Below are 24,875 nucleotides of genomic sequence, written 5' to 3'. Positions count from 1 at the left end.
CGTTTGAGCCGTTGTCCTGGGCCTGGTGTGATGTGGGACATGAAGCACTGAGAGGCTCATGCAAGGATGTTTCCGTGACTACTCTGGCATGACCCCATCAAGGGCCACCCAGTGTCTAGCCTTGTATATTACCTATCATCTGTTTTCCACACTTGGGTGTAAGTTCATCTCCTTGTCTAGATCAGTTTCTGCCGTATGGTGGGCATGCAATAATTTTTGAATGAATACATGGCTCATGGGGAGGGGGAGAGGGAGGGGGAGGGAGCCTCGATGAGGATCTTGAGCCGGAGTTCGTGTCTCTCCATCCCCGAGAGGAACCATCCTCCCCGGGCCCCACCACACCCCAGCAGCTCACTCCTGGCCCTTCTCTCCGTCTCTCTCTCTCCTCTCTGTCCTTCCCCAGACGTCTCTGTCAAGGTGACCTTAAAGCATCAGGCTCAGAAGCTGAAGAAGAAGCAGACGAAACGAGCCAAGCACAAGATCAACCCCGTGTGGAACGAGATGATCATGTTCGAGCTCCCAGATGACCTGCTGCGGGCCTCCAGCGTGGAGCTGGAGGTGCTGGGCCAGAGCGCGGAGGGCCAGAGCTGCACCCTTGGGCACTGCAGCCTCGGCCTGCACGCCTCGGGCTCCGAGCGCAGCCACTGGGAGGAGATGCTCAAAAACCCCCGCCGGCAGATCGCCATGTGGCACCAGCTGCACCTGTAGCAGGCCTCCCGGGTCACCTCCCTGCTTGGGTGCCGCCCCGCCCCTCCAGCCCCAGCCGTCCTCTGCGACCTCCTCTTTCTGCCCCATCCTCATGCCGACACCCAGAAGACAGACGCGTTTGCAAAGGCCAGGACCCTATTCCTCTTTCTTCACACTCTCGTTTCCAGAACACGAGCCGGGCAGGGCAGTGTGCGGAAACGAGACATCCAGGTCACACTGAGGCACACAGCTTGCTCATCTGTGTTACTGAAGAGACACTTACCAAATACACATGATTCTGTGTTCAGAATTGCAGGTGGGGTCAGCTCAGATGTGAAGACAGCTTAATTCGGGGAATAATGGGTGCCAAGAATGTGGCTTTTTAAAAGTAAGCATTTCACAAATGATGAAGGAAATAAAAGTATCCTGGGACGAAATCTTAGCCAGCATTAAATCACGCTTCCAACTCAAGGCAGTCACCCTGCCGTTCTCAAACCTTAGTGTGTGCACGATCACCAGCAAATTCCCAGGCCCCCCTGTAGACGTCGCAGATTGGTATTCCCAGCCGAGACCCGGGAGCCGGCCTTCTTAGCAAGCCCTGAGTCGTTTTGATGCAGCGGTTGGGGCACTGTTCGTGGAGAAACCCCCTCCACAATATTCCAGACAGGTTTTCACAGCCCTTGTGGGGGCCCCAACACCCTGGGCAGCTGTTCCAACGCCGGACACCTCAACTGTGGGTGTGAAATTTGGGAGCTGTTGTTTTCCATTTCATTATTTTAATTCTTGATATTTTCGTCTGTGCTTTTCAGATCCTGCTCTTGGACTGAATTTTGTGCTTTTTGTTGAATAACTTTCTTGTTTTGTCTCAGAGTCAGTTTCTATTATATCCGGGAAGACCTTCCCTGACAAGGTACTTGTGGGGATCGTGTGTTGGGTATGTGGCACCGGTTGTCACATCCGCCAGCAACGCCAAGTGACCCTCCGAGACAGACCTGTCCCTTCGCAGCATTCCAGCCACTTCATGAGGAACTGAGCTGGGGCCACATATTAAGTTAGTTTATTACATCTGGCCACGTGCGGGCAGAGAAGGAAGACAATTTTAGCCAGGAAATGAAGTTTTTTGCCAATGGGCCTCCTTCCCTCAGTGTTCAGGATCTATCACTTAATCAGCAAATAACCAGCAGCTAGGTTTCAAATAGTTACCTAATTATTCCAAAGAGCTGTGCTGAGTGAATATGATATTTTCCCGTGAACCGGGATTCCTGGGTTCTGTTGTTGGCTGTGTGTACCACAGGACGAGTGTCATGGCGGCTCTATCTGTGTGAAAGATGTACAGATGAAACAGTGCTCAAAAGCTGTAGGCGCTCCCTCGCTGAAGACACTCTGAGGCCATCAGCAGGTCATCTTTATACTTCACGTAGGCAGCTGACAACGTCTGGAAAGTGCCAGAACCATCCCAGGCATTTCCAGAAACGTGGATTCTGCATTCGGACTCCTTTGCCCTGACGCCCAGACTCTGCCAACGTCACCGCAGCCCCTGATCTAAAGGAGAATTCCTAGACGAGATGGATACAGACGGTCCTTCGTTCCTTCCACTGGTCAAGTCCTTCTCAGCCTTTCCCTGAGAATCTGACGTTTGTCATCATTTCCCTTTTCTGTACAGAAGTAGAAAAGCATTAGACCACTGCTCTGAAGAAACAGGAAAAATTTCTCACCCCTCTTTAATGGGAAAGCCTTTGAGATCATTGGAGATCTTCACCATTGATGTTGACTATCTCCTGCCGAGTTTTTTTTTTTTACAAAAAGCGTTTCTTCCTGATTTCCTCTATCATGTTTTTGAGACCACCCTCACCTTTCTGATCTCCTTTTTTGGTTGGCATGGCTCAAATAGAGCAAAACATTCTGGATCTAAGTTGACCAGGATTCTCTTCTCCGTAGCATCTGCTCCTCCATTCTAGAAAAGTCTGATTCTGGACTTAAAAGCGGGACACATGGGTTCTACTTTCTTATAAATCTATGCATCGGCCTTACGGTCACACCAAAGGACGTTTGAGGCTGGCTGGCCAGGGCCTCTGATCCCAGAATGACCACTTCCACCCACGGTCATCCATCACGGGGCGTTCATTTCTGCATTTCCAAGGTTTAGTTTTCCAGAATCCAAGGCAAAGGTTGCCCCTGAGAGGGGTCAGATGCCACCACAGAACGTCTTAGGTATCAGCCGTCACCTCACTTAGCGGGCAGGCCAGAAACGAGCTGGCTTTTGCAGAGGCTTGTGTCTGTTGTGTTCACACAGTGTGTTCCAACCGCCTAGAATAAAGCTGGATCCTGGTCCTCAATAAATATCTATTGAATGAATTCATGAAGGAAGGATGGATGGGGAGTGGGCAGAAAAAGACGTGGCACATGGTGAAGACACCAGACATCTCAACATTTGCCCTAGAAATTCATGACACTGAACATTACTGTTCACCTAATGACCATTCCCAGCCCTCCACGTCAATGCAATTAACGACAGAAGAGAAGATAATCACTGTACTTTTCCACCAACACTCCGTCTTGGTGAATTTTAAGTTATCTGGAGATTTCAGACTGCCGCATTTTAAAACTTCAGTGATCTTCGCATCAGCTTACCTTGTACCAGATACGTTTGCAATTTACTATCGAATTCGAGTAATTGTGTCTGTGTGTCGCATCTGATCATTTTTGAAAGGAACACCTGGTAATTTTCCAGGGAGCATTTTCTAAGAAGGGCGTGAAGCAGAGGTGAACCTAAAGGGAGAGACCGTCTCAGATTGGGCTGCTGCCCACAGGTGACCGGGTTCTTTCACAGACACAGCGATGGGGATAGAGAATTGGGGGCCACCCTCATTACTCTGTGACTCCACTTCTGGCAACAAATCAATATTTTTGGTTGAATGCCTGTTGATCAAGACCTTGCCCGTGTCTGTCCATTTCAAGTGGAGATGTGACTCGGTGGGTTGAGTGACAAATTACCCCAAACAACGCCATGTAGAGAGAGCAAGGTGGGACAAATCCTTTGGGATTTACGGGAGTCCTGGGTGGCAGGTGGCTGCAGCCGGGGCCAAATCGAGGGGAGGGCCATTCAAAGGGAGACCTGGTCCTTGTGATTAGTTTCTGCTGCCCGTGTTCCCTGTTGTCAATGCTAAGTGTCTGTCTGTTTTACCATCATGAACCGAAGCACAAAAAAGACGCATGAGACATTGTTGTCCTATGTCTGGTGTCACACTTTGGAGCAAAACCCTTTCAGTGGTAAATAAATACTTTCAAACTGGGTCATCTGCCTGGTGTTTTCTTTTTTCCTTAATATTTTAGACCTATAAAATGCAGGACAAATAATTGGGTTGACACTCATGAACCACTGCCAAGTTTTATGAAACTTGACAAATACAGTCGAAGTCCCCCAGCCACCACCATCAGGAGACCACCATCCTGAATTTGGGGTTTCTCACCCCAAGCATTCTATCCTTTTATCCTTTACTACATGTATGTGAAAAATCTGAGCCCTATGGAGTATTTCTGTGTGTTTTAAACTTTATTAAAATTGTATCACACTCTTTTTTGCTCCACATTAAAATTTGAGCTTTATTCATGCAGATCTACATAGTTCATTTATTTTTAACGGCTGTATAGTATTCCATTGTATGGATATACCACAATCCCATTCTCCTAATGTACATTTAGATGTTTTCTTTTTGTTTGTTTGCTGTTAGAGGAAATGCTGCTATGAACATTCAAATATGCACGTCTGCTTGTGCACGTGGGCAAGTTTCTCAAAGATATCTACCTAGGAGTGAGTAGAATTGTGAGATCATATGGTGCTGTGTGTGTGTCCCCGTGTGTGTGTGTGCATGCATACCTTGATGGCCTCGCTTGAGCACTGAGTCAAAGGGGCTTCATACAAGCACTGGGGGTGCAAGCACCGGGCAAGGCATCTCGGGACCTTGACATCATTCTTGAGAAGAAAAGTTAGAAACTAGAGATTCCTCTTCACCCTAAAAATACTCCCATCACTGGCAGAGTCAGTGCAGCAGCCAGTGATCCCCTCTGCTCCAGATGGTGGGCAGGGACAAGGGGACTCCTGGGATCCTGGCACCGTAGGTCCTCTTGGTACCTACTGCAGCCCTGGCCTCTGGAGGAAGTAGGAAATCAGCCAGGGTACATGAAATTAAAATCAAAGATTCTTAGAAAGGATAAATGATCCACAAAGAAAGCTATGAAGTGGCTTCACTTTCTAAGTCTGTGCATATAATTCTTTATTTAATTTAATTTTTTTTTTTTTTTTTTTGGTGAGGAAGAGTAGCCCTGAGCTAACATCTGTTGCCAATCTTCCTCTTTTTGCTTGAGGAAGATTGGCCCTGAGCTAACACCTGTTGCCAATCTTCCTCTTTTTGCTTGAGGAAGATTGGCCCTGAGCTAACATCTGTGCCAGTCTTCCTCTATTTTGTATGTGGGACACCACCACAGCATAGCCTGATGAGCGGTATGTAGGTCCACGCCCAGGATCCCAACCTGCGAACCCTGGGCCACCAAAGCAGAGTGCGTGAACTTAACTACTACACCACCTGGCTGGCCCCAATTCCTTCATTTATATTATATATATATACATATTATATTTTAATGACAACCAGGATTTTTATTTTCATAATAAAACAGGAGAAGCGGGTCTTATCCCACGTAGCCAAATGTCCTGTAGACTGTGTTTTACAGATAACCATGGATGTGGCGCACCGGAGCCCAAAACTAATCCGTGAGAGCCTGGACTCACATAGCAGAAATGAAAGAGGGAAGACGAGTGCACTAATTGCTTTATCCAGACCTTTCCACTGAGCTGCCTTACACACACTTGGCGCCTGTGTAGAAAGTTGACTCCGGTCCAGAGCCCTGCATTTAGGAGCTGGGACCCTGAAACCCAGGGGGCTTGTCACTGGCCACCTCACGGCCCTGGGCAAGACACTTGCCTCCGGGCCTCAGATTCCACACCTGTAAAGTGAATTTGGACCAAATCATCACAAAGGCCCCTTCTAGCTTTAACATTTGTCATGCTGTGACCTAGACTGGCAACAATGTACTTTTCACACCCGTCCTTGGCCTCCATTCATGTGCGTAAAAGAGACTAAACCCACAGACTTGTGCCTGCCCTCGCTGCCCCATGCCTGGCGGTGCCCCCTGGCATCTTAGCAGTCCCCTCCTGGCAGCCACCCCTCCTCCAGACAATATGCACCGTCACCTGAGGCTCTGAGTCAGCCTTTCCTCATTTGCTTAATTGCTAATGGAGCCGGTGGTAATTTTCCACCCCAGAGCTGCCCTTTTTTTAGAAGCAGTTGGAAGCACTACCATTTCAGGAGCCTGGAACCCTAGCATCTGTTCTGTCTCCCTCCCAGGGCGGACGCCTGGCAAGGAGAGAGCCCTGGGATGTGGCTGCGCATGGATGTAGAGGGTGGGGCATTTTCTTGGTGACAGTGTTGGAAAGCTGCCCCGTGCTCTCCTCCTTCGTCCCCTGCAGGTGAGCCAGCACAGATGGTCCCTGGCAGGGACCTCAGCAGTTTTCCCAAGCCAGCGATGGAGGCAGGCGCCTACCTGGGGCAAGGGGGGAGGAAGCCAGTCTTGGGGCTGGAAGCCAGACATCACCATGGAAACGGGTCTAGTGGTGGCCACTGTGTGATCAGAGCTCCGTGGTGGCTCGTCTTCAGCCGGGTGTGGTCTCCTCTCAAAGTGGCCCAGGCTGGAGTGCGGCTGCCCATCTGAATTTCCCCATCTGAAAGCTCCTTCTAGGTGTTTCTGGGCAGCCTGTTTGCAAATGGGTGATGGCAGAAATCCTGTTTCAGAAACCCAGGGATTCAAACCAGGGAGAATCAAGGAGAAACCTGTTTTTCCTGCCCAAACAAACAAGCAAAACCTCTACACAGTCCCTTTTCCCTGTGAGCCAGGTGAGACAAGGTGTCGAAGCAGAAGGTGCCCTGAGCATCTCTCTCTGGGCTGAGACAGAAAAGGGGATCCCCATGCAGGCAGAGGCGTCCAAGCTGACTGTCGGTGTAGGTGTTGGTGGCTCTGAATTAAAAGTCACACATATCCCCTCACCCAGGAGAGCCCCAGGAATTCTGGGTGAAAGAAGGGATCCCCAACCCTTCCTAGCATCTGCCCTGTCCTGATCTAAGGCGCAACAGTAACAATAATGATGACAAGTAGTCAGCATGTGACAAACTAGTGCTCTGTGCTAAGCTCTGAAGACAGACCCGGATAAGCGACTTGTCCAAGATCTCACAGCTTGTAAGAGGCAGAGGGGGGATTTGAATGAGGTACAGCTCTAACCCCGAAGCCCGGGCTCTGACGTACAACCAGTGGCCAGCACCTGCACAAACAGATGCATAGGCAATAACCTCAAAATGCTATCTGGAACCACGGAACAGCCAGGCTGGAACGAGCTGGAACATCTCTCTTGCCTGGGGGACTTAGGCGTGCCTGACTGCCTTGGGTGGATGTTATCCAAGGGATGGAGCCAGCCTGCGTGGAGGGGAGCTCAAGGAAGCACCTTGGGCGACCTCCAGCTTTGTATAGAGAAGTGGCTGGGTCAAGGCCAGATGTAGCCAGGGGTCAGGTGCAGGGTCATCCTGATCAAATGAAGAACTCGAGACGGAGACAGGAGAAGTGCAAGAACCCAGGACTCCCGCTGCGAACAAGACAGCATTGCTGGGCTTGCAATTTTACCATTAAAGTCATTCATTCCTTCACCCCTTCAGTCAACAGTGATTAAGTGCCTACTATGTGATAGGAACTGCACACAGTGGGATTAAAAAGTCTCCACTTGTGCGCGTTACATTCTAGAAGGGGGAGACCAGACACAGAACGATCACACGCATACACACGCACGTACACACATTCACATAGGATACTTACACAGTTGCACACAGAGCTAAGTGCTGTGAAGTTCCGGGTTGAGCTCAGCTCGTCCTTTGAACCTTGGAGACGGAAGCTGGGGAGCAGCTGGGGAGAAAAGGTGTGGAAGGGAGTGGACTGGACCTACCCCCCTTACCACAGCCTCCAAGCCCAGCCTTGGGGAGACCAAACTCACGGCCAAGTGCAGATGGAGGATCTTTCGTTTCCTTGCTTCCCAGCGAAGCACTCCTCAGCACGTCCCAGACAGGGCTGCAAATGTGGGTGAAATCCGGATGGCCACAGGGGCAGTGGCTGACCCTGGTCCACCTGGGCTGGTTAGACATGGACAGCTACACCCTTTGCTCCTTCCTCCCCGACTCCCCTTCCTCTGGGGAAAGCAGAGAACCAGAACATTCCATGGGTACTTGGAGTGGCTTTCACAACACGAAACCTCTGAGTGACCAGCTGAGGCGGCCTCTGGGGTGAGAGGGACACAGGCTGGGAGGGAGATGGCGGGTACTAAGAAGGCGGAGGTGAGGAAAAGAGAAGCAGGGAGGCCTGAAAGGAAGCTGGACTGGAGGGTGCTGGGAGCAGGAGGGCTTAGCTTCTGGGGAGGAAGAATTAAAAACACTTCCCCAGGTCTTTAGTGAATCGATGCCCGTCTTCTTTCTGAAACAATTTGGGCAAATTATCACTTATCACCCACCCCCATAACAGCCACATCAGCCCCCTTAGCAAACTATGGGGGAAAGACCCCTCCCCAGGGACGGGGCCAGCAAGTGGAGAACCAAGCACGGCAGTTGGTGGGAAAACCAGCACAACTACTTGTCCAGCACAGCTCTGTGCGCTTCCTCAGAGATGCCTGTGGGACAAATGCGCGTGGGGCCAGATCGGTTTATTTTGAACGGTTTCCGTTACACCTCCTTTTGGCCTGATGGGTGGGCGGGGCATCGAGGTTACCTGCTGGAAGTGGACTTGACTGAATGGGGACAAAGTGAGAGCAGCAGGAAGGGACGTGGAAGACCTCTTCTAGTTTCTTCCAACCTGGCAGGCTCCTAACTTGACGCCGGAGCCCTTGCGAGGGCACCCATCCTGAGTGGCCCTGAGCACAGGCCTGGGGTAGAGGCAAGGAGGCAGAGATTCGACCTTGGTGAGTAAATTTAAATGCTTTTATTAACAATCTTCTTACATTACAAGGATAATATGACAAAAGGAAAGTTTCTGCGTACATATTATGATAAACCAACATAGCTCTATCTGTATCCAGTGTCCCAGGTCCCACACAGGTACTATAAAGCGTAGTCTGCAAAGTAATAACATCAAGAGGTTGTTTTTTAAGAAAGAAAGTATTAACATATTAATATGCATGTGATAATAGACTCCTAAGTATTTCCCCCCACCCCCACTTTATTTTTCCTTTGTGATTGAAATGAGACGGTTCAGCAGCGTGGGGGTGGAGAGAAGGAGAGAGACAGGGGCTAAAAAACCCAGTCAGACTGCTGGCTCTTCCGGAGAGACAAAACTGAAGACTGAGGGGTGCCCGAGGGCAGCCCGGCCCTTGTCCTTTTGTGAGCAGTGTTGTAACCGGCTGTCCTCTGGACGGAGGGCCGGGTGTCCTTGATGCCCCATGGCGAGCTCTCTCTCTGAGGTACAGTGCATTGTGGGATTGCTACCCGGGGATGCCCATCCCCTAGCCACCCGCCGGGCCTGGTCTCCTTTGAGCCGGGCACTGGAGGGTGTCTGGAGACCCGGCGGGCAGCTAGCTGTGGCTCAAGGAGACCCAGGCCGGTGTGGAGGAGAGGCGGTGGGCATTGGCAGAACAGACCCGCCCCGGACTGTGGGTGTAGGGTGGGTCTGCTGGGGACTGAGGTCCGTTGGTAGGATGTGGGGGAGAGTAGGACAGGAGGTCAGAGGAGGCTCAGGGATGGGAGCTCAGTGCCTCTGGAGAGCCGGAAGGCAGAGGCTGGCCTGGAGGGCCGAGGGTGCGGCTACCCCGGCGTCTCCCATCGTCTGCAGCTCCCTGAGCCCCTCCTCGCCTGCCTACCTCCAGGGGAAAGAAACTGCGGAGAAACCTGGACGTGAAACGGGCTTCTGACTCTGTCAGGGCTGCACACGCCCTCCGTCGTGCTGCCAGCTGCACCAGCGCCCCCTCGGGCCCCAGACATCCCTGCCCGGCTTGCGGAGGGAGCAGGGACAGGCGGAGGAAGGCGCCCCCCACCCCCACAGCGGAAGTGGACAAGCTTGGGCGTCGGGCTCGGCCTCCGCCTCGAGTCACAGAATCAGAACAGTGTACATGAACTAAACCTGCCTGTTAGGGTGGCGGTGGGGTGAAGTGCAGGAGAGGGAAGCGCGTTGTCCTGAGTACAGCCAGCAGCAGCAGCTGTGCAAAGCGGGCCGGGCCGAAGCCCTGCTTCTGAACTGGAGTTGCCACTGAATTTGAGTGTGAGGATTTGTCTCTCCCCGCCTTCCCCGTTAGCTGATGCCCCGCGCCCGCTTCGCTTCTGCGCCCTGGCCGCCCGGGGCGGCGCGGTCAGCGAGGCCAGGACGGCTGCACTTCAGAGGTTCGCCTCCAGGGGGCGGCGGACGCACCGAGAGTGGGGACCGCGCGCGGTCCAGCTCGCACCTTTCCTATTGCCACCAATGCTGCTCATTCCCGGCGGGGGAGGGTATTTGGAGAAATTGTGCAGTGGTCTCTCCACCAGGGGGTCAGAGACCGTGTCCCACTGCCGAGCAGCAGTGACCGCTAAGCGTTGGCTTGTGGGGGGGATGTGGGGGGCACTTCAGCTGGAGCTCAGGGGGTGTCTCCTTCCAACCTCAGACCAGGCCTGCGGCAGAGGAGAGAAAGTGCGCGGAGAGGGCCGGGACGCACGTCCTCTCCTCTCCATCGCTCCGGGGCGGGCGGCCCCCATCCCAGCAAGCCCCGCCTGCTCAGCTCCCGTCCCCGCCCCGCACAGGCTCTGCCTCCTCCCTCTTCGCACGACACAGCGACAGGCTTTCCCGTTACTGTCCCAGCTCTCTATAGACTCTGTTTTTATATCTATTTAAAACATAGAAATGTATAAATATATAGGATATTATTTATAGATATATAGACGTGATTTCTCTCTTACTCTGTGTGTATACGTACTGTCTATGTCCATATATACAATATAGATGCTGTAGCGTCTCTATTATACACTGCACATACCCCTGCTTCCACGCAGTCTCCTAGGAGTCGGGATTGCATAGGTATTTCCAGGGCGATACCACTCAAAGGGATGGGAAGGGGGGAGCCAGATGGAAGAGGAGGGTCGTACCATTTTCCTCCCAAAAGGGCACTTTTTCTCCTTCTGGCTAACACACGAAGATCGCCTCAAAGGCCCCTGAAAACATCACAGCTCCATCCACCCAGCTAACGCACCCTGTCAACAGAGACCAAGAGAGGGCCTCCCTGCAGGCCGGAGAAGGGCCCTGCACATCTCTTGACACAGTCTCCCCGCCTCAAGATGCAGGAGGAAACCGGACCAGAGCCGTGACCCAGCACTGCCTCCCCAGGAGGCTGGCGTCCGGAATCGGGCTCTCCCAAGCACACCTGCCCTGCAAACACGCCTTTCTTGACCACTGGGCCTGGCCTCCCCTCCGGCTTCGGCTGTCCCAGGCTGGCCTGGCTGGCCGGCTGCTCTAAGGGGCGGGGTCCAGTGTGACAGGCGCCTCCTGCCCAAACTGGGCGTGGGGACCTAAAAAAAGCACCAATTCTACTTGGAAATCAACCCGGACCGTAAGCCCGAACCAGCTCTAGACACGAAATTCCCATTCCTCGACGGGGTGGGAGGAAAAATGAAAGAGGAAGAGTCTAGAAGAGCAGTTGGCGTTCAGCCCCAGCCCACGTCCTGGACCCCGGGAGGCTCCAGGTGAACAGCCGGAAGGATGCCGGCCGCACAGCCCAGGGAGGGCCACGTCCAGAGCCCATTCCAGGCTCTCCGCGATCATGCTTAGCCTTCAACATGCTTTGCCTGTTTTCTCCTTCTTGGTGTCACTTCCAAACAAATGGAAAAGATTTCAGCATTACCTTAAACAATCACAAGGTCCTTCCTCCCAATGAGAGGGTGGATCCCAGCAAGTCAAGAAGAGGGAACCCAGCAAGACAACTCAACACGAAACCTGTAGTGGGGGCTGGGGCTGCTGCCCACCCGCCCTGGACTCGGGGCCCAGCACCCCCTGGCCACGCAGGGAGCCCGGAGCTCCAGATCACTCTCACGCTCAGGCGACAGTGAGGAGCTGCCCAGCATGACAGGATGTCACAGGCGTCATCAAAAAGAGAAAGCTGGGGTCCAGAAGCCCGGACTCTGGCATTCAACCAGGCCGGCAAACCTTGGGGATTCTGACGCCGCAAGTGTTACAGATGAGGCTGGGCTGTCCTCAGGTGGTGCACACACTGGATGGCAATGGGGCTCTTTTTCCTCCATCGAGGAGAAGCAGACCATTGGGATGCCAAGGGCTCCTGGCTGCCAAGCTCTGCAGTGTGTCTGCTTGGCACAACTGGCCACAAATCTGATGTCACTTCCCACCCCTCCAGGAACGGAAGAAAGTCACTCGTCAGCCAGCCTGATCAGGACAAGTCTCAACCCCAGAGATGCAAACACGTCATCCTAAGCCAACGGTTGCCCCTCCGAAGCCAGGGGCTGGGTCTCCTCTGAAGCAACCACATTCAGGATGCAAGGAGCGCCCGGCCACGGCTTTTTATACCCATCAAAGGAAGCTTAGGCCAGCCCGGCCTGTGGTTCCCTGGGCTGGACCCCGAGGGTCTCATCACCCAAGGGTCCTTCTCAAGGTGGCAGAAGAGTGGAAACACCTCTGACAGAAGTCACGGGCCATCACAGGCACAATCACAGCCGAGAGGCACAGAGCCCCCGGGAGCATCAGGGTAGAGAAAAGACCCTGATTAAATTGCAGTGGTGTGTCACCCCAATTGTTCCCTGCTTACGCCCTGTCCCAAGGCAAAAAGGCTCTCGGTGTGTCTGACACGACCCAGGCCTGGCTGAAGCCAGCAGAAGCCGTGAGCGCCCAGCGTTTGGAGGTGCTGTGCCCAACTTCAAGACCCTTCTCACCTAGGTGTGGAGCCTGTTGGCAGGGGACCACCCACAGCCACGTGCTGCTAGCAGCCACTCATGCTTCCAGCCCAGAGGCAGGTCACTACCTCCTAGCTCTCTCAGGAGATACAGGGACACACTCGCATTGGCTCAAAGCATTTTTTGTCCCCTCTGCATCAAAATTTGAGCTAATTTTGGCCACGGCCTCTTGCGAGCAAACAGTTGCAGCCCTGACGAAGCGCTCAGGCATCAACGATTCTCTCTTCCTGGTTTCCAAATGACTGGTCTAGGGGATGACCCCCGATGGAGTGGTGGGAGGAGCAGAGGGAGGAAGGAGGAGTAAGGCAACTGTTGGCGAGAACATAGAATCCCAACCCACTATTTCTGGCCCCCACCTTACCAGCCCTCTCCGCCCACAGCCCGTCCCAGCCTGTGCGATGTTCCCAGAAAGCTCCCACAGACACAGTAGCTGGTGTGTGCGGTGGAGAGGAAGCCGGGGATGGACAGGCGGACGCCTGCGCTTTGCGACAGCATCCCACTTGACCACAGTTCCTGTTCCAAAAGTGGCGAGCCAGCGGGGAGCAGAGACACCAGCTTCAAGTGGGGAAGCGGAACAAGGCTGGGAATTTCAACACGTCACAAAGCGCTCTGGGTCTTTCCTCGCTAGTTCCTGCAAACTTTCTCCTTGTTCAGAGGCGGGTGGGGAAGTATGTGCGACTGGGGGGGGGGGGCGAATGTCACCAGGCAGGGGTGCATTGATTTGTTGAAGAAGGCAGCATATGAGGCCTGGCAGTGGGACAGTCAGAGAAAACCAGTTTTTGTGTTTTTTGTTTTTTTTAACATGCTACATCACTGTTGGAAACAAACAAAAAAATTTCAAAAATAATATATAATATATATAATATATTTATATAATGAAAAGCTATTGACTAGCAGCAATGATTCTAAAGTTATCTTAGCACCAAGACCATGGGGGTGGGGGAGGGGATTTGTGGGGGGTGAAGGGACTGGCAGGACAGGAAGGGTGAGTGACATGTTCAGTGTTGATGACATTTCCACTATGGTTCTCAACGGTGGCATGAGGCCTCAGAGACAAGATAAACCAAGAAGGAAGGAAGCCACCACAGTTTTAGAATGTCTGAGCCAAGCAGGTTGGGGACACTGGGGCCTCGCCTGTGGCCAGATCACGCCATCCTTTGCCCACCCTCTGCCAGCCGAGAGGGGTGGCTCCCAGCATAACTGACCACGGACAGCGCACGTCTTCCTCCCTCCCCCCAGATGACCTGCATCCACGATACAGGATCTCTGCGTGTCAAATACGCATCAATCAGACGTGGAAATATGAACAGAAGTTCTTAACAGCTCACGCACATTTGTTTTTTAAAACTCCCTTGCGAGGTATACTGGTCGTTAAATGAATGAAAGAGTATTCATCAGACTCCTCCAGCTTAAACCACTACTTGCCCCAGGGAATAGGCAAGTGGCTATTTCTAAAGCTTATATTGTGGTTGTGTGTGTATGTGTGTGTGTGTGTGTGTGTGTAGGCTGATGCCTTGAGAGTCCTGTCTTACATCTCATTCCTGCCTGTTCTTTAGGACATCTCTACCCTGTTCAAAAAAGGAAGTGTTCACAGGCATGGACGCACGACTCAGTGTCCCCCTGCCTTCCCGCCAGGCTGTGCTTTTTATCAGCCTGTTGCAAAAGAAGGACTCTCGTTGGAGTTACGTGTAACCCAGGACACAACTTGCATTGACTTCTCCTGCCACTGAACTATAGCAGGCGTTTCTTGATTATTAAAGGAAAACAAAAACACCCCCAACACATTACATGATTATAAAGACAGAGTATAAATAATTCATGTAAATTGAATATAGACTTTCTGTTTTTCTTGTTTTTAGCCAAAAACTGCCTCCCTATGGGGGTCTAAACTTCTTGGCTCTTCATTCCCACCCCACCCCCCAGCCCTGGATCTGAATGGAATTATATTATTTCATCCCACAGCATGTGAAAACAGGAATGCAGAAAGCTAACCCCCTCCCCTCCCCGGGATTTCAAGCTCGGTTGTAAGGCAATTTTGCCTTCAGTATAACAAGTAATACCTTTAGTATCCGGGGGCTGGAAGGAAGGAATCAATAACCCGGGGACGGGAGAGGTGACCGGGGAAGGGAGAGGTGGGGCGGGGGGGGGTCACAGTTTGACTGACACCTTGTTTCTGAGACAGTGAAGGAACGCTTGTCAGGAAATGAATAGAAATCTCTCAAGCTGAAGTCAGGTGGGAGAGGAAGCGAGTCAAGCCCCCAATCCATGCACACGACCCCATCCAAAACCACAGCTCTGACTCAGCTGGACCAGCGTGGCCACGAGGAGCCCGAAAAACCCCCATCAGAAAACCAAACAAGAAAAGAAAAGGGAAGAACATAAACCTCAAGCCCCGGAGGAAAATATAAACAAAAATTAGCTACCTAAAGGGCGACGACAGAGACCCGTCATTTTAGCTTATGCTGTTGGTTGACTGTCAGGTGGGGACACGTGTGACCCAGCACATGCTTCTGTGAGTGGAAATGAGTCGCCACATACGTTGCAGCTGCCAAATTTTGTAGACAAGAGTCAGTTTCCGACATTATTCCTTTCTGAAAGCTCCCAGTAGCTTCTGGTGGACATGTCACCGTGGTTTTTAAAAATTTTCAGTGTGGGTTTATATATATATATATATATATATAATATAATATATATTTATATAATATATCAAAGCTTATGAGTATAGATTAAAAAAATATTCAACAGCTTAGTGAACTCTGTGATGCCAGTGCCCTAAATATCCGGGTAAAACTCGGACCCGTGGTCCACGGTCTGCGTTACCGGCTTCTGTTCCAGCGCAGACATCCTGCTGAGGACCTCGGCCGACAGTGTGTAGCTGTTGCCGGACTTCTCCTCGAACCAGCTGTCCAGGGCTCGCTTGGCATCAAAGTTGGCAATGGGCGGGCCGTTGACCGCGATGGTCAGCAGGTCGCTGAGCTGCTCCAGGGTGAGGCGGGAGCGGTGGTTTTTGCGAACCCGCTGCAGCGCATTCCGGCCCTTCTCGCAGCACGCAGTGGACGTGGGGAGCACTTTGAGGACCTGCATGATCTTGTTCAAGAGCGGAAACCTCTGTTTGTACTTGCAAATGTGGCCGATCAGGTCTTTGAAGCCATTTTTGGTATAGTAATCAGCCTTGAGTTCTCGCCACTCCATCAAGAGACTCCCGCGGGGGTCCAGCCCCTCCCGGCAGACATCCCGGGAGAAGGCTGGGATGGCCTCCAGGTGATCGAATATCTGGACCATATCCTCCTTGCCGTAGCTCAGGAGCTCCTCGCTGTTCCTCGGCCAGGAGGCCAGGTCGAACACCTGGCAGGCCTTCACAAAGATACGGCTGCGGGAATCGAACCTCTGAGCCAGGATCACCTGCGTCTTCTGGCAGATCTTCTCCCTGATGGACTGGAACTTGGCTTCGGCCACCCTGAGGTTCTTCATCGCGATCCCGTTGAAGCTTTCGCGGAAGTTCTCCTCGAACTCCTGCAGGTACTCCCCCGGGGAGTCGGCCAGCCGGCTGATCTCCTGGATGGCCTCCTCGATCTTGTCGTCCACCTGCGACACCAGGAGGTACTCGCCCTGGAAGACGTAGGCCAGGCGCGAGAGCACGGCGGTCACGTCCAGGAGGAAGTAGATGAGCTTGATGGACTGGTAATCCATGAGGAATTGCAGCAGGGCCAGCGCGATGGCCGAGGCGTCCGCCCGCTGCGTCTGGCTGCTGACGTCCTTGAGGTGGGCCACCACCTCCAGGTAGTCCTTGATGAGGGCGTTGAGGACGTTCTGCTCCCCGATGATCCACCTCACGGCCCGGATGTCCCCCAGGAACTCCGTCTCCTCGCAGAGGGTGGAGGCGGTGGACCGCAGCTCGCACATGAGGCGCGGCGAGTAGCGGTAGAAACTCAGCAGCTGCTTCAGGTTGTTCTCCAGCTCCTCTAGGCAGGGGAGCTCCTTCCCGCTGATGGCGTCCAGGATTTCCAGGTGAGGCCGGTGCACCATGAAGGGCAGGCAGAGCAGCCAGGGCAGCGTCTTGCGGATAGTCATGAACATGCTGGCGCGCAGGCTGGCCGTGACGTTGGCCCCGTCTATGCCCAGGCCAACGGTCGGCTTCTCATCCTGCAACCGGATGCCCAAGGCAGAAAAGGCCCGGTCCAGGGCCTGGAGATAGCTCTCTGTGCTGGAGAAGCCCAGTTCCTGAAGGGACAGGAACTCCGTGGCTGGGGGCCCGTCGCTGCTGGTGTACTGGACGTAGACGGCCACCGTGTCGGCCAGCAGGTCATCGCTCTGCCCATCCAGGATGATGCTGAGGCAAGGTGACTGGCGGATGCGCTCCACCAGGTCTTCCCGCAGGGCGCGGGCGATGTGATGGATGAGGATTTGGCAGTCTCCCTCGTTCATGTACTGGTCCACCACCTTCAGCTCACACTTCCTCAGCAGCTCTGCCAGCGGCCGGAAGTCCAGGTAGGGCCGGCCCTCGAGGGCCAGGTGGTAGGCGGTGTTGAAGAGCAGGGTCATGTTGCGACACATTTCCTCCGTCTTCTCGGGGTGCATGCGCAGCTTGTACAGCTGCAGGCACTTCTTGTGCAGGTTGCTCTGGCTGTGCAGTTTGATGGTGTGGATCTTGAACTGCTTGGAGCCGATGATGAAGGCCGACGTGCGTGAGGACTGCACCGTGTACTGGCGGCAGACGTGACACCACATCTCGTTGAGGGTCGGGGAGTACCGCAGGAACCAGAACTTCTTCAGCCACTCCTGCTTAAAGCGCCGGATTCGCCGCCCGCTGGCCGACGACATCTTGGAGGGCTCGTCGGTCGCAGTCATCATATCGTTGGAGACGGATTCATCTGCCGAATCGACCTCCTGGTCATCGTCCTCCATGATGGCGGGGCCGGAGACCATGCTCTCTGAGGCTGGAAGACAAATGGGAAAGAAATATTTATTCCTGATGGAAAAAAACACAGACTTTTCAAAAAAAAAAAACAAAAAACAAAAAACAGGAAATACTGCCCCAAAGGTAGGTGCCACGCTATGTGAAACAGAAGCCAGTTCCTATGACAGACTGAATCCCAGCCTGGAATTTATTTATAAGCACTCAACAACAGCGTGTGGCTTTTCCTCTGTGGATTGTCCGTGGTGGGGACCATGCTCCAGGGGTCCTGCCCTCGCCCTCCGCTAGCAGCGCTCAAGGAGCTGCCAGGTCCCATGTCCACTGAACAGCCCACGGGGAGAGCAGATCCGATGGGGCAACAAGGCACACCCAACACGGAAAGTCACAGAGCGAGGATGTGGGACTCGTTTGTCCCACCACGAATGTCGTCAGGGGAGGTGGGCTCCCCTGGAACGGATGCAGCTCCGACACAGCCCAGGTTATTTCAAATGAGAATGTGGTCTAGCTAAGATGTGCGCCTTGAATATCTAAAACACCTCATTCTGAGCTCAGGGATGTGGCTAAAACAGCAAGTGCTATGCAAATACTCTAACTCAGGGGCTGGTGGGCCCTGAAAAACCTTCCTCATTGTCGAGCCACCCCGAAAGATCCACGTAGCCACAGCAAAGGGCAAAGGGATGCAGCTAAGTGCCCTGGTCCCCATCCCGAAACTCCAGCCCGGGGAGCTAAGACCATGTGTGGGGAGAGAAGAATGAGGCTGTTTTCCTGGACTGAGTTGGGGGAGCTCTCCCCAACCCGACACCCTGCTGGGGACTGGAGAAGAGAAAGATTGGGGTTGGAAGGTGGGCTTTGGGGGAAGACACCATCAGGACCACCAGAAAAGGCAACGGGTCAAGAACACAGCACACAGCTCTCCAGCAGCGGAACTTCCTTTATTGAGGAGGATACAGGAACAGACGGGAGCGCCCCCCCACCCCCGCCCGGAGCTGCCAACCCCCGGCAGAGGCACCTGAGGACGCGAGCCGCGGCCGGGGCCCACCTCCGCCTGCCACGCCTCAGGTCTCCCCGCGGGTGGCTCCCCGCGAGGGCGCTCGGCCACCCTCCACTCTGCCCACCGACAGCAATAGCTCATCCACACCAACTTACCTGCCGGGTCTGAGAACTCGGGGACCTCCAGTACCTGTGCTGGCAGTATGGGGGCCTCCGGAAGCTTCCCAGACTTCAGCATGTCTAGTTCCGCCTGGAGTTCTCGCACCTTCTTCTTCAGGCGGATACAATTAGGGCAGAAGGAGGTGGTGGGGAGCTCGTGAGGGTCGGACGCGAGGGAGGCCTCGGCGGGGCTGTGGGCCTTGAACGACGAGCGCTCCTCCTCCTCGTCCTCCAGCGCGCCCGGCTCCTTGGAAGCCCCTTGGGAGAGCTCCCAGTCCCCCTCCCCCTGGGTCCGGCTGGCATTCTGCACGCCGTGCGACATGGTCATTGCACACCGGCTGTAGGCGTCGTCCTGGTACTTGGGCACTTTTCTGATGACCAGCGAGGTGCTCAGGGCCAGCTGGTGGGCTTCTACTTTAGCAGATTCCAACGAGGCCTCCAGCACATCCTTGAAAATGAGGTCAATTTTCTTCTTCTTGGCCTGGGGGTGCACGTCCCCCTCGTCGAAGCCACGCTTGTAGGGACTTTTGCCCTGTCTCAACACGGGGAGCGGGAGGGGACCCCTCAGGTCTTCTGGGTTATCCAGAGCCTGCTCAGACTTCTCCCTCGGCAACCTCTTCTCTCCTAGGAAGGAAAACCAGGTGTGAGGAAGAGGGGAAAAGCCCCGAAGTGGAGAAACCCACAGAAAACGCGGTACGGCTGCTGTGGGGAGGTCGTCTGACACATCCCTCTGGGTCTGGCTTTGGGGGGGCAGGTGTGATGACAAGTGAGAGGCGGATCCCTCAGTGGATCATGGGGTCTAGAGTCATAGGCCCCAAAAAAGTGGAAAGAACTCTTTTTAAAGAGGCCATTTCAGTGGAACTTTCTGGACACAAGCCCTACGTTTCTAAGTTGAGAGAATGCTACAGGGCGGGTCGTTGGAAGTCTTTTGAAGGGACTTGCCATCCAATCCTCTGAGAAAATGACATCCCACTGGATCAAACTGATCCAACCAGAGCTAAGGGGTGCATTCCCCCACCCGCCAGCCTTCCGCTCCAGTCCCAGCAATGACAAGGTGGCTGCTTCGACTTGGTAAAAGGTACACACCAAACGCGAGTTCCAGGCCTTCAGCTCCAGCGAGTCCAAACTACGGCAACTGTCCTTTCTGGTTCTCCCCGTACTCAGAAGGCCAGGACTATGTGACAAAGCATGACGGGAGCCTCTGTGTTGTCACTGAGGACCGAGGCTGGGGGACCTACCGTTGCTATGGGGCGTCAAGATCACAGCCTCAGAAAAGACACCACATGACCACATTGACCCAAAGCCTTCTCAGAATAGAGCTGGCTTCCCTCACCTGACAATGCAAAGGATGTTCTCTTTTCTATTTCTTTCTATCTCATGAATGACTTCAAAGACTTTGGTGAGCTCCCCAAATAAATTGTTCCAGCCTGATTCTTTACAATGGCCAAGACAGTTTCATAAATTGCTACAGAAGTGCCGATGCTACCCTTCTAAGGGGGCAGGTGCTAAGGGGGACCCTCGGAAGGTCGTGGCAGCAGCCTGTGGAGCTTGGAAATCTCTGAGGCTTCCCAGCTCAGAGGCGGGGCCCTGGGAGATGCAACTCTGAGCAATGACTTGACCTGAATATATGTCATCCTCAGGCTTCCGATAGCTGCAGTTGCTAAAGGCCTCTGAGAGAAGGCCCAGGGACCTCCACGGGCAACGCAGATGTCCCATGCTGTGACCAAGCCTCGGCTTCCCATGGCTGGCATGGGGTGCCGTGCCCTGGCCTGTGTGTGACTCCAGGTTTCCCACAGGTGACAGCACAAATGGGAGTAACCTCTTCCAAATGCCCCTTTTTTTCTGTGCTCACATGAATGCTTCAGGAACCGCCTTATTTCCAAGGCTCCTGAGAGTCAGGCGGCTCCCAGCATTTCTCTAACAGCTGAGGGACAGAAAGGGTGGGGCTGAAGAGAGCTCCCACAGAATGCTACATGTTTGTGTTACAGACCAGAGAGGACACTTGCCCCTTCAGCATCTCTAAACATCGAGGGCCACCTTCTCACTTTCTTGGGGACCAACCGAGCAGCAACAGCTGAGGATGTTGGAAGTTCAAGGCCACAAAGTGCCAGGGATTCCCCAGGCCTCTCTGCTCTAAGACAAGGTTGCTCAAATTTCCTAGGATGAGCGGGAGACCTCTTGGGATGCAAAGGCTTCCAGAAAAATCTATGGACCAAAAAAGACCTTTCAGCATTATGAAATTGACTCCAAAGCCTCCATAAACCAGAAGGGGAAACATCACACAGTAAATCCACGACGCAAAGTCGATCATGTAACATAAATTCTTTGAATACAGCATCAGATGCAGCCTGTTCTTAAAACATAACCATGAAGGAGTAATTTATACTCTCTTCAGGAAGCACCTCTGGGCTCCAACTCATGCCCCTACTTAATAAGGACTCATAACTCATGCTCTGCCTTTATGAAGGCCCCAGCCTCCAACTACAAAGAAACCTCCTTCCACGTAAGACCTGAAGTGACTGCGTACGGGGGCTCCCCCTTCCAGAGCAGGCGGCACCCCCATCTAGGACACCACTAACCTCATCCAGAGTCCGCCAAAGCTACAGGCTACAGAGACACACGTCTAGAGGCCACGGAGCTCACGACTGCTCCCAAGGGCTTTAGGACCAAGGCCACCCACTGCTCTGGCCCTGCCCCGCGGTGACTTTCAGCTTCCTTCCTGCTTCCTACTGCCCAGCCTAGCCAGGAACAGATACGCCTTCCTCCTGTATCTTCACACGTCTCCGTGTATCTCGTTTCAAGTCCCTCTGCCATGCCTCCTTTGAACCACTCCTAAAGGCTCGCTGCCTTCTCTGAGCATTCCCCTTAGGTCTCAAGGCTCTCGGAAGATAATGCAGCTTGAGGTGCTTTGGAGAAGGCACCGGGGAAAAAAAGGACATTACAAATCCAGAAGAATTCAAGATTACGGCCAAGGGATGGAACCTGTGTCCTCAGCTATGACTTCTCCTGATTTTCTTTTCTTCTCGTGGCATGATGCTTTTGGAGACTTCTTGGCTGTCTTCATTCATTTCTTCTTTTATCCATTCACCAAAGATTTATTCAGCACCTGCTCTGTATCAGACACTTTTACTTGAGGCATCTCCAGAGGCCAAATGGAAACCATTGCAATGTCATCACGGAAGCATGCCTTCCCAGGTGAAATCAGCATGTGCCCAACCCCCAGATCCGAAGAAGACAAGAGATGAGTACGTCTGTTGGGTCTCCTCTCACGGCCCATGCAATCTCCGGATACCTTTTACCAAGTCAGGCAGCAGCTGTGCACCCAGTGTCCACAACCTGCTTTGCTCTGTTTTGTTTTTAAAGATAGCTTGATTTCAATAGGTCCCTCCCACCCTCTCTTCATCGCCTCCACTCATAGTCCAAGTCAAGCTTTGTTTCCAGTGAGGAGTTGGTCAAGAGCACGATATGGCGGGGCTGGGGCACAGCCTTGGTTCTGGGACCAGACGGACTCTGGGGCTCTGGATGTTGGTTTTGATGCAGGAAGGTCCCACTGAAAGAAAGACCTGGACTCACCAGTTTGCCCTGGCTGCACTGAGGATGGCATAAAGAGGCAAAGGGCTAGGGGTTGGGGAGGATTTGAAACCGCTTTCAAATGTCTCAGTTAAATGGAGCCTGGATGGACACCCAGCCACCAGGCCACTAGCAAAACCTCAGGTCACCTCGCCACCTCCCTCCAACCTGCTCGTTCTAGTACATCGATCTTTCACAACACGCCATTAGGACTGCCGGTAATGGAGCAGGAGGAGGAAGAACGTAGTTCGTCTGGGTGTCCGTATAACACCGTAGGTTAGAGCGTAGACCCTGGCCTCACACAGATGGGGGTTAGAGAGCCAGCTTGGCCCTCGCAGCCCCGTGCCCCTGGATCATTCATCTGATGCTCAGTTTTGACATTTGTAAGATGGGGATAACGAGCCACGTGGGATCACAGTATTGAAAGCTTACAACTGAGGGCTGACAGTGATCGAGGCAGACATTGTTCTAAATGTGTTACGTCCGTCGCCCCGTCTAATTCTCAGAGTGCACTTAGGGGTGGGCACTGCCATTGTGGTGGTTACATGAGACACTGTGGAAAACCCGCTTGGCACGAATTAAGTGCCTAGTAAGTGTCACCTCTGATTGCTATTATTATCGAGGCACTGACAGTTTCTCATCTTCCCATCAATTTGAGTTGGGGCATCGGGATCCATTTTGACTAAATTTACACGCGTGGCTTCGCGGCCTCGTCTCCCTCCCTGAGACTCTGAACTGTCTGTAACGGGGTTTCTGAGACCGTTTCTGAGGGAGGAGAACAAAGCGGGGTGGCCACGGCCCGGCCCAGAGCTGTTGTTCAGACCTGGAGCATCGTTCCCCGAGCCCCTCTGGGTCCCCCCGCCTTGCTGGTGCGCCGTATTCCCCGTCGGCTTCCTAAGGCAGCTCCTAGAGGAGCATCTGGAGTGTGGACACTCACCTCGGGCCAGATTGCGGTGGATGGTCTCCTGGGACATGCTGTGCAGCCGCTTCATGTAGTCCTCACTGTACCAGACCCGCAGCCGCTCCCCGGGCCGGATGTCCCTGCAGGCCCGGAAGTAGATGCGCTCGCTGTGCTGGAAGGCCAGCAGGTTCTGCTCCCTCTCCTCCCGGGAGATGACCACGTACCTGGGGGCGAGGGGGAGAGGTGAGAACGCGCTGGCCACGCCCGGGGGGAGGGCCTGCCTGCCACGCCGGGCAGGGGCGGGTGGTCAGGAGTCCCAGCGCACGGACGTGTGCAGAAGTCGACAGGGCAGCTGCTCTGTCGAGGAAAGGAACGGTAGCGAGAGCCAGGCCCTCGTCTCAATGTCACTGTTTAGTGTGACCTCGAGTAAATCTCTGAACCTCCAGAATCTCTGTTTTCTGAGACTGGAAATGACCCCTGTCCTGCCTACCTCCCAGGCAAATAGAAAATTCAACGCCAGATATAAAGGCTATTGGAAAACTGAAGCATCATCTTGTATAGTCTTCCCTAACTTTGAACCATAGGAGTCCCCAGACCCCGGCAGGCCTCTGATAGTGCCAAGGCGGGTATTTGAACTGTGAGAAGGGTGCCCAAGAGATCAATTAATAGATGCTAAAGATCAAAGTCTTTAAAATACGGGGTCCAACAGGGACAGAGAAGGAAGGTAAATAAGAGGCCATGAAAAGTTGGCAGCCACTGGTTAATCTAAGTCATTTTAAGGTAAGGAAACCGAGGCTCAGAGAGGCTAAGTGACTTGCCCAAGGTCACACAGCTAATAAATAGGAGGCGAGATTTGAGGTCTGAGCGTTTCCCACTAGAACTCATGGCTCCTATGTTGGCACAGAAAGTACCACGACAGCGAGGCCCAGATAACCTCCAAGTTCCATCAAACCCTCAGAATCAGCCATTCTCCCTGAAATGACATCTACACCATCCAACCTGCCACCTCGCTCACCTCCAGAAGGGGAGATGACCCTTCCTCTGCAGAGGAGTGGGAGTGCGCAGATCAAAAGGGCAAGAGGAAATTATTCGGAGTTTCAGGTTCTGTGCTACACGAGTGTCTAGGAAATTTGCAGTCAAAAATAAACTTCTCCTTGTGCTGTGATTTGTCGTAAAAGTCAGGGGAGAAGTCAGTCTCTCCCACTGACATAGCCCAAAGCATCGTATTGGGAGCCGTCAGAGGAAGCAATAACTCAGAGAAAAGATCCAAATGGTAACAGACAACGAAAAGTCTTCAGCATCACTAATACGAAAAGAATTCCAAAGTGGCACGTTATCTCATTGGCACAGATTTTTGTTAGTGATAATAGCTGTATTGGTAAAGGGGGGGAGAAAAAGGTCTCCCATACCAATGGTGGAGAATAAACTGCCAGAACGCTTTGAAAAGCAAATCGGCACAAACACTTGAACAAGTCTTTGCACACCCATGTTCACAGCAGCATGATCCATGACAGCCCAAAGGTGGAAGCGACCCAAGTGTCCATGGACGGATGGATGGACAAGCACACAGTGGTCTAGCCACACAACGGAATATTACTGAGCCTTAAAAAGGAAGGGAATTCTGACACCTGCTACAGCATGGATGAAGCGT

At 53.2% G+C, this 24,875-nt stretch overlaps 2 protein-coding genes across 5 annotated transcripts in view; one reads left to right on the top strand and one right to left on the bottom strand.

Moving 5' to 3' along the window:
- SYT13 (synaptotagmin 13) overlaps positions 1-3,981 on the top strand; it is a 45,424-nt gene extending 41,443 nt beyond the window's left edge. Inside the window, exon 6 of the mRNA XM_023653925.2 lies at positions 404-3,981. Coding sequence (XP_023509693.1) covers positions 404-708 — 305 coding nt within the window. The 3' untranslated portion in view covers positions 709-3,981. The remainder of the gene's footprint in view (positions 1-403) is intronic.
- Positions 3,982-8,736: 4,755 nt separating this feature from the next.
- The window catches only part of PRDM11 (PR/SET domain 11), an 80,806-nt gene continuing 64,667 nt past the window's right edge, over positions 8,737-24,875 (bottom strand). For 3 of the 4 annotated variants that reach the window (XM_023653923.2, XM_070229344.1, XM_005598057.4), the window contains exons 6-8: positions 23,261-23,448; positions 18,751-19,377; positions 8,737-17,626 (exon numbers count right to left, since the gene is read on the bottom strand). In XM_023653923.2, coding sequence (XP_023509691.1) covers positions 15,462-17,626; positions 18,751-19,377; positions 23,261-23,448 — 2,980 coding nt within the window. In that variant the 3' untranslated portion in view covers positions 8,737-15,461. The remainder of the gene's footprint in view (positions 17,627-18,750; positions 19,378-23,260; positions 23,449-24,875) is intronic. The other variant, XM_070229345.1, reaches the window with a different exon arrangement.

This window comes from Equus caballus, chromosome 12 (genome assembly GCF_041296265.1).
Source record: "Equus caballus isolate H_3958 breed thoroughbred chromosome 12, TB-T2T, whole genome shotgun sequence".
Classification (NCBI taxonomy): domain Eukaryota; kingdom Metazoa; phylum Chordata; class Mammalia; order Perissodactyla; family Equidae; genus Equus; species Equus caballus.
The sequence above is the reverse complement of the archived record's forward strand: the minus strand, read 5'-3'. Positions and strand labels throughout refer to the sequence as shown.